This window comes from Berghia stephanieae, chromosome 2 (genome assembly GCF_034508935.2).
Source record: "Berghia stephanieae isolate SIO BIC M18660-M18661 chromosome 2, UCSD_Bste_1.3, whole genome shotgun sequence".
NCBI classification, from domain to species: Eukaryota; Metazoa; Mollusca; class Gastropoda; order Nudibranchia; family Aeolidiidae; genus Berghia; species Berghia stephanieae.
The window spans coordinates 103,377,872-103,387,871 of NC_088361.1; the positions used below are offsets into that span (position 1 = coordinate 103,377,872).

The 10,000-nt window shown below is 43.0% G+C and overlaps 1 protein-coding gene across 1 annotated transcript in view; it reads left to right on the top strand.

The window, feature by feature from the left end:
- The window catches only part of LOC144964074 (transient receptor potential cation channel trpm-like), a 173,295-nt gene that overhangs the window by 158,759 nt on the left and 4,536 nt on the right, over window positions 1-10,000 (top strand). The window contains exon 5 of the mRNA XM_078898014.1: window positions 8,932-9,070. Coding sequence (XP_078754140.1) covers window positions 8,932-9,070 — 139 coding nt within the window. The remainder of the gene's footprint in view (window positions 1-8,931; window positions 9,071-10,000) is intronic.

Consider the following 10,000-nt stretch of genomic DNA (forward strand, 5'->3'; position numbering starts at 1 on the left):
AGATAGATAGATAGATAGATAGATAGATAGATAGATAGATAGATAGATAGACAGACAGACAGACAGACAGACAGACAGACAGATAGATAGATAGATAGATAGATAGATAGATGGATAGATCGATGGCTAGATAAATAGATAGATAGATGGATAGATAGTTAGATAGATAGAGATAGATAGATAGAGAGATAGATAGATAGATAGATAGATAGAGAGAGAGAGAGATAGATAGATAGATAGATAGATAGATAGATAGATAGATAGATAGATAGATAGATAAATATAGAGGTGGGTGTGTGGACGGATTCATTATAGATTATTAGGTGAATGAATGGACAAATAGAATGCTGAATGGATGTATAGACAATGTATTGGAAAGATGGTGGTGGTTGGATGGAATGATGAATGGATAGATGGGTGGATGGATGGATATATAGATGGGTGGATGGATGGATAGATGGATGGATGGATGGATAGATTGGTGGATGGATGGATGGATAGATGGATGGATAGATGGGTGGATGGATGGATGGGTGGATAGATGGGTGGATGGATAGATGGGTGGATGGATAGATGGGTGGATGGATAGATGGATGGATTATAGTTGAATGAACTGATGGAAGGCCGAATGAATGAATGTATATATGTGTATAAGCTTTTTAGTGGGATAGATGGGTGGATGGAAGAAATGATGTACGAAAGGAGGACAAGCTAAGATGGAATGAATAGAGTGCCTTGTTCCTCCTGTAGGTCGATTCCCACTCCAATTACAGCTCCCATTGTGTCACCGCTATCCCCTCAGGACAGTCCAGGCATTGTGCGGTGTGTCCCACACCACGTGATACCAATTGTAAAGTCCCCAGCATCCAATCAGCGTCGACTATTTCTGTATCATCACTTCTGTCCTAGATAGACTACTCTGAAAGATGGAGAGAAAAAACAAACAACAACAACAACGCTTTAATGATTAGTTTTCCAGAAGACGTTTACTTCAAGTACTGGTTGGTAGAGCACTCGCTTCACGCGCAAAGGGACCAATTTCGATCCCGGGTTCAGTCGAGATTTTCTGACCCCCCCCCCCACCCCCGCCCGCCCACTTTTGCGGCGCTGTACTGCGGCTGACGCCTGGTTTATTCCAGTCTTCCCCCAGCTGAGTCTTGGGGGAAAGTACTTTGCAACAGACAAGCGTCCTATCCAAAGGATAGGAAACAATTGCTATTGTCTGTTTCACGCTACGGAATGAAAAAGTATCTTTATTCATCTCTAAGGGGAAGACTGGAATAAACCAGGCGTCAGCCGCAGTACAGCGCCGCAAAAGTGTGCTTAGGCTAGGTGACTTCTCAAGGCCCACAGTAGCATTACAAGTTGTCGAACTCGGTACCCTCCGGGTACGAAGCAAAGATCGTACCGCTGAGCCACGCTTTAATTAATTAATTGAGCTTCATATAGCGCAATTTCCACTAAATGTGCTCAAAGCGCTTTATGAGGGGTCCCTGTAGGACGGGACATGACGCCTGTCAGGCGATATTACAATTTTTCGGACAAAGACAACGCTGTTAACGGCCAGGTAATCATTTTACACCTGAGTACGGTGAGAGAATGTGAGTAAAGCGCCTTTTCCAAGGACTCAACTATGCGCCGAGCGCGAGGCTGGAACCCAGGACCTTCCGATCCGAAAGCGAGTGTCATACCACTAGACCACATAGCCGCACGCTTGACCCTGCAACAAGCCCGCACTGGTCGGTGCCTCGTCCAGACTCAGCCGGAAAAAAAACAACCCCGCGTCAAGTGGATTTCTGTGCTGTAAAATGGCGGATATGTTTTGGGGGGAGAGGATGCTGGATGCTGATTTATTGATAAATGATAAATTTGATTTTATCTCCCCATCTCTAATAGGACTAGGGGATCTTGATCCCGCCGAGTAATAAATGATTTATTGTATCAGTTTATGAATATGGAAAATGTTTTACGAACCACATCATGTTTTAATACAACTTTATGACTTTATGACTTCAACTTATGACCTCTCCGCCTCGCCTTCACCACCCCCCCCCCCCTCCCCCCTTGTTTGGGTGTTGATGTTTGTAATTCTGAACAAAAATAGATATCATAGATCCACCCCCCCCCCCCCACCCCCCCAAAAAAAAAACCAAAAAAAAAACCAAACAAACAAACAAAAACAAAAAAAAGCTACAAAACAAAACAAAAAATAAACAAAAAACTACAAAACAAAACAGACAAATAGCAAAATTTCGAAAGTTACGCCCTAACCCTGCTCGCTTCAGCCAACATATAACCAAAAACAGTAAAAACATTTCTAATAATATGATTAATATTTTTACTATTTTTTCTTTCTGGCTGAAGAAGGGTGTAATGAGTCCTAGACATCCTGTGTTTTTGTATTTTTGTTCTTTTTTCTTTCTTTCTTTTTTTTTTTTTTTTTTGTGAAGCTGTTATTTTCGTTTGGGTTCATTACTTCTTTCAATCTATCCCCGTCTTTTTCGCGGCCGCGAATGGCTATTCGCGGCGCGATTTTAGCTGTTACCCGCAACTTTCCGCGATTTTCCTGAATATTTTTTTTTTATTTTTATTTTTTTTTTTTGGTAGACTTTTCCCTTAACTAACTGGATACTGAGCTTTTTTTTTTTGACCGCACAGCTCTTGGAGACTGGGCTTCACGTTAGTATTTTTATACTATAACAACTTCATTGCATATGGCACCAAATTATAAGTGTCATACTCCTTGCTTACATGTAGCTAGGCTGCACCACACGGTTGGCCCAAACTGATTTTATTGATCTTGGCTGGACTTCACTCCTCATAGTGATGTTCATGAGTTTCAATTAGTACAGTGTCCTTTGATTTTATGTTTATGTTTCTATTTTGTTATGATATAATTATGTATGTATTTAGTTTTTTTTTTTTTTGTTTTTTTTTTTTTTTGATGGATAATATTGAATCAATCCACCACATCTTCTTCTAACAACTCGCATCACTTTGACACGAGTAGATCTGTCAACGCTCTTAAATGGCAACTGTTTTGTTGTATTTGGGGGAGGGGGCGGGGGGGCGGGGGGGGGGGGGGGGGGGGGGTGAGCTTCAGGTCGAATTCTTGTGGGTTTTTTGTTTATTTTTTTTTGCTTGTTTGTTTTTTTTTTTTTTTTTTTTTTTTTTTTTTTTTTTTGGGGGGGGGGGGGGGGGGTGTAGTCCCTCAGACTCTAGGCCCATGCAGCTTGAGTTTATCACGGTTTCTATAGCGTGAAACGGACAATATCAATTGCCTGCTCTCCTTTGGATAGGACGCCAGTCTATCGCAAAGTACTTTCCGTCAAGTCAACAGACTCAACTCCCCATTCACTGATGGGTTAACAGGGGGTGGAAAGGGGGGGGGGGGGGGGGGGGGGGGGGGGGGGGGGGGGGTTTAGGGGTCAGAAAAAAAAATCTCAACTGCACCCGGGATCGATCTCGGTTCCTTTGTGCGTGAAGCGAGTGCTCTACCAACTGAGCTATCCCCCCCCCCCCCCCCCCCCCCCTTGTCGAATTCTTGATGATTATAAAAAAGATTTTTAAAAAATAAAGCAAGGAAATAAAAGAGAAAATCCAATTGCAAGGTACCTGTCTCCAGACTAATCATTATCTTGATGTCAGAAATACGATTAGGGTCACGTGATATCGATGAGCTGATGGGGTTCGATCGGCGCCAATCGGAACGACATCAATATCCGATTGATGACGACCTCCAAGAATTGGTTCTTCACTCAGACGCCCACATACATTCTTTTTCTTGATATGTTTCAACTCTCTCTCTCTATCTATCTATCTTTCTCTCTCTCTCTCTCTCTCTGTCTGTCTGTCTCTCTGTCTGTCTGTCTCTCTCTCTCTCTGTCTGTCTCTCCCTCTCTCTCTGTGTGTCTCTGTCTCTGTCCCTCTCTCTCTCTCTCTCTGTGTATCTTTGTCTCTCTCTTTCTCTGTCTCTCTCTGTCTCTGTCTCTCACTCTGAATCTCTCTCGGTCTCTCTCTCTCTCTTTCTGTCTATCTCTGTCTCTTTCTGCCTCTCTCTATTTTCTCTTTCTCTATCTCCCTCCTCTCTCTCTTTCTCTCTCTCTCTCTTTATCTTTCTCTCCCTCTCTCTCTGTCCCCCTCTCTCTCTGTCCCTGTCTCTCTCTCCCTCTCTCTCTCCCTCCCTCACTCTCTATTTTCTCTCTCTCTATCTCTACCCCCCTCTCTCTTTATCTTTCTCTCCCTCTCTCTCTCTCTCTCTCTGCCCCCCCCTCTCTCTCTCTCTGTCTGTCTCTCTCTCTCTCTCTCTGTCTGTCTCTCCCTCCCTCACTCTCAATTTTCTCTTTCTCTCTCTCTCTCTCTCTCTCTCTCTCTCTTTTTCTCTATCCTCTCTCTCTCTCTTCCTCTCTCTCTGCCCCCCCCTTCTCTCTCTCTCTATCTCTCTCTCTCTCTCTCTCTCTCTCTCTCTCTCTCTCTACTCCTCTCCTCTCCCTCTCTCACATCACACACGTCCAGTTTGAAATGCACACGCGCGCAGATGAAATGTAACGCGGAAGAAGAAGAGAATCAAGTTGTGGAATTTCAAAGCCGTCAAACCAATCCATCCAAATGTCGGTGTCATCTTTTGATTCACGCTGCGAGGACGAGAGACGCATGCGCACAACCAACATGACGTTCTCTCTCTAATAATTTTTCCGCCGGTGACGTCACAGACTATGGGTGACGTCCAATCAAGGGACGCTACTCTTCCGCTAATCTCATTCCCAAAAGATTGCGCGGCTATGTGGTCTTGTGGTATGTGACACTCGCTTTCGGATCGGCGGTAATAGTAACACAAGCTGAGTGCAATTCTGGAACCAGAGTAGTTTTCAAAAACTAATTTTAAAAAATGTAATTTTTATTTTCTCCATGAAATATTTTTTTAAAAATCGAATCATAACCTTCATTTTAAGGAATGAATTGATATAAGGATTGCTTAAGATTAATATAATGTTGATATTTAATCACAGTGGAATAATATGATTAAAAAGAAGATCTAGGGGAAGGAATCATGAAAAATCTCAAAATTGGGGTAAAGGGAGATAACGTGGTTGTTGTTTGGTTTTTTGTTTTTTTTTTTCGGTTTGATTTTGGAAAAAACTCTCTTCAGTTGTTCACGCAATGTGAATGAAGTAATCCGAGTTAGTTGCTTATTTCCATTACTACCACTTTTTGTATTAGATGTGCGGCTATGTGGTCTAGTGGTATGACACTCGCTTTCGGATCGGAAGGTCCTGGGTTCGAGCCTCGCGCTCGGCGCATAGTTGAGTCCTTGGAAAAGGCTCTTTATTCACATTCTCTCACCGTAACCGTACTCATTGTAAAATGAGTACCGGCCGTAAACAGCGTTGTCTTTGTCCGAAAAAATTGTAATATCGCCTAACAGGTGTTATGTCCCGTCCTACATGTTAACTGTTGCCGTTGACCAGAGACCCCTTGTAAAGCGCTTTGAGCACATTTAGTGGATATTGCGCTATGTAAAAGCTCAATAAATAAATAAATAAAGATGGTGTCAGGGCTTACTTGACCACAAAAGAAGTTTCTTTAGGGTCTACTCTAGAACTTCCAAACGACATCAAAGATATCGGCACAAGAAATACGAGGGGACACACAGCAAGAGTAACCATCCCAACATCAAAAACAGCCACATGTATTCGTTTTCCCCTTCCACTGCCCGACTATGGAATAGCCTCCCAGCAGCTGAAGTGGCTGAAAATGGTTGCCAACATGCCTTCACGCGATTGCTAGAGTTCACAGCGTGACTTTTTAATCTATGTGTTTTTTTAAATTAGTATTTATGAGCAGAGTTTTAGAAAGTTTAAAATGTAAAACCCTACAAACTGTGGAGTGATCCTCGACAATAATATAGGGAATGAGATTAGCGGAAGAGTAGCGTCCCTTGATTGGACGTCACCGGCGGAAAAGTTATTAGAGAGAGAACGTCATACAAACCAGTTCCCGCCCCAGCTCTAGTTTACTCCAAGGGAAGACTGGAATGAACAAGACGGCGATGTTAGACAGTTGGGCGAGTAGTCGAACTCGGTACCGTTCGGATACGAAGTACGAAGCAAAGACAATACAGCCGAATCAGGGTGTCATCGATTGACTATTCTCATTCCATGACGTCATGATCTCGTTCTGTTTCCTCTCGTCTTAAAAAGCGTCTATAACGGCTCTTCTTCTTCTTCTTCTTCTTCTTCTTCTTCTTCTTCTTCTTCTTCTTCTTCTTCTTCTTCTTCTTCTTCTTCTTCTTCTTCTTCTTCTTTTCTTCTTCTTCTTCTTCTTCTTCTTCTTCTTCTTCTTCTTCTTCTTCTTTCTTCTTCTTCTTCTTCTTCTTCTTCTTTCTTCTTCTTCTTCTTCTTTTTCTCTCTCTCTCCTCCCCCTCCCCCCCCCCCCCCTCCCCGTCTGAACCGGCTCCAGACCCCCCCCCCCCTTTCTCTCTCTTTCCTAGTTCTTTCTTTCTTTCTTTCTTTCTATCTTTCTTACTTTCTTTCTTTCTATCTTTCTTACTTTCTTTCTTTGTAACATCTCCCTATAACAACTTGCACGACGACTTTGTGTTGTCCCATGAACTGGGCGGATTATGTTTTCATGAATAAATGATTCGCTACTTATTTCAGCGGCTTTTAGCAGCAATGACAGTCGGTTGTTTTCATACACCCTGGCTCCTCCCCTCTCTCCCCCCCCCCCCTCTCCTCTCCCCTCTTCCCCCTCTCCCCCCCCCCCCTCACCTGCAGTCGTCCTGGCCTATGGAATTATATATTTATTTATTGTCTTTTCTTTGTAATCTTTTTTTTTTTAATTTCTTTCTTCTTATGGGACTGCGTGGCTCAGCGGTACGGTCTTTGCTTCGTACCCGAAAGGTACCGAGTTCGACTACCCGCCGCGTTGTGTGGCCTTGAGCAAGTCACCTAGCCTTAGCACAATTTGCGGCGCTGCACTGCGGCTGACGCATGGGTTATTCTAGTCTTCCCTTGGAATAGACCGTAAAGAAAAATTTCCCCCTAGGGATGAATAAAGGGAATTTTATTTTTATTATTATTCCTCTTTTCTTTCTATGGACCGAACGTGACCACCACACGTCTGTTACGCCCTGAAAACACTCAAACACTTTTAACTCACTCCATCCTCGAGATTTTTGCTACCGTACTTTTCAAAAAGGAAAAAATATTTAAAATGAGCATGTACATAGATAGTTTTATTCAACTACCATTAACATGTAAAAACTATAAAACATTCGCTTTGATACCATCTATACCTATAATTTGTCTCAGAAAAATGTAAGAAATAGGCAAGAGTTTAGGGTTAGGGTTAGGGTTAGGGTAAAAGTAACCAGGGTAAACTTTGGATATAGTCGGTGTTAGGGTTGAGTGAGTTAAACAAAAAAAACCCCCAACAATATTAATCAAGACTTGGTAAGGTCCGATTTTGAGTTGTTTTTTTTTTTTGTTTTTTTTTTTGCCAAGATGAATTGGTTTTTTGTTTGTTTTTGTTTTTGTTTTTTTTTTCAATCGGAATTTTAAAAAAAACAAAAAACCATACTAAAATAAAAACGGGTGTGATGGCCACGTGGGCGATGTGTTGCTCGGGGAGGTGGCAGGATATTAAATTTTAATCCGATGTCGACGTGGCGACTACTGGATGGGATTCCTTTCAATTTTTATCTATTGAATTTTGCATGTCTCTCTCTCTCTCTCTCTCTCTCTCTCTCTCTCTCTCTCTCTCTCTCTCTGTCTCTTTCTGTCTCTCTCTCTCTCTCTGTGTGTGTGTGTGTGTCTCTCCCAGTCTCTCTCTCTCTCTGTCTCTCTCTCTCTGTGTCTCTCTCCCAGTCTCTCTCTCTCTCTGTCTCTCTCTCTCTGTGTCTCTCTCTCTGTGTGTCTCTCTCTGTCTCTCTCTCTCCCTCCCTCTCTCTCTCTTTCTCTCTCTCTCTCTTTCTCTCTCTCTCTTTCTCTCTCCCTCCCTCCCTCCCTCTCTCTCTCTCTCTCTCTCCCTCTCCTCTCTCTCTCTCTCTCTCTCTCTCTCTCTCTCTCTCTCTCTCTTGGATTTCCCCCCCCCCCCCCAATATTTAGTTCATAATTTTTTTTTGAGATATTGATCAACGTAAAGTCACCTAGCCTGGGTTCGTATACGAAGCCTCTCCATTTTCACTCTTTCGTTAGTATTTTAAGATCACCGGCTTCAGGCAGCCCCTACCGTTTTCTACTTTAGCCTGGGTTCGAATCCCGCCACTGTTATTTCCATTTATTGGCCTTTTTCATGTTTTCCCTCCCTATAATCTGTCTTGTTGTATTTTTTAAAAATGATTATTCGGCTATGTGGTCTAGTGGTATGACACTCGCTTTCGGATCGGAAGGTCCTGGGTTCGAGCCTCGCTCGGCGCATAGTTGAGTCCTTGGAGAAGGCTCTTTACTCACATTCTCTCACCATACTCAGGTGTAAAATAAGTACCTGGTCGTTAACAGCATTATCTCTGACCCAAAAATTTGCAATATCGCCTGACAGGCGTCATGTCTCCTCCTAAATGTTATGTGTTGCTGTTGGCCAGGGACCCCTTGTAAAGCGCTTTGAGCACGTTTAGTGGATATTGCGCTAAATAAGAGCTCAAGTAAAGTAAGTATCAGTTTATTTTTTGGTTCCATGTACCATTTTTTTCCACTTTCATGTATGTTGTCATCAAATTGTGTGATTTACTGGCGAAAGCCTCATCATCATCATCATCATCATCATCATCATTGCCTTTTTCACCCTGGGTCAGGGTATAGGCCACAGACAAACAGTTTCCAGCCTTCTCTATCCTGAGCTAACGTTTTAATCTCCTTCCAGGTGGTAAGACCTGGCGAAAGCCTAAGATTTAATAAACTTTGAACTTTGAACTTTGTCTTTCCCCTTCAGATGCTGCTGTGGCAGGGCGGACAGCTGGCACGTGCAGATGGGGGTACATCGAAACGACCCGGGGCACCCCGAGAAATGGCACCCCTACAAGCACACCCAGCCCATGGTCACGGATGCGTACGGCACCATCGAGTTTCAGGTGAGGAAAGATAAACCGATGAGTTTCTGGTAAATTAATTTGAACTTTTATATAGCGCAATATCCACTAAACGTGCGAGTTTTCCGACCTGGTTTATTAGAGTACGGCTATGTGGGCTAGTGGTATGACACTCGCTTTCGGATCGGAAGGTCCTGGGTTCGAGCCTCGCGCTCGGTGCATAGTTGAGTCATTGGAAAAGGCTCTTTACTCACATTCTCTCACCGTGCTCAGGTGTAAAATGAGTACCTGGCCGTTAACAGCGTTGTCTTTGTCCGAAAAATTGTAATATCGCCAACAGGCCTCATGTCACGTCCTACATGTTAAATGTTGCTGTTGACCAGGGACCCCTTGTAAAGCGCTTTGAGCACATTTAATGGATATTGCGCTATATAAAGCTCAAATAAAGCGCTTTACAAGGGCCCCTGGTCAACAGCTATATTTAACATTTAGGACGGAATTACATTTTTTTTTCGGACCGAGACAACGCTGTTTAGGGCCAGGCACTCATTTTACACCTGAGTACGGTGAGAGAATATGAGTAAAGAGCCTTCTCCAAGGACTCAACTATGTGCCGAGCGCGAGGCTCGAACCCAGGACCTTCCTATCCGAAAGCGAGTGTCATACCACTAGACTACATAGCCGCATGAAGTCCTGGGAGGCATTAAGGAGTTAACCCTCTCCTTACCACCCATAGGAAAATCGTCACATTCGTTACGATACAGCCAACATTTTTCTCATTCTGATTTCTTTTGTACATCATAATATTTGAACAAAAATGTATATTAACACTGTGTTGAAGAGGTCGTTTAGCAGAAAGAAATATATCTATAGCAAGAAATAAATATATTTTTGTATAGGTTGGATGTGAAGTTTTGGGGAAAATCCGAAAAATGGCCGGTAAGGAAAGAGTTAACGACACTGCTCTAGAAA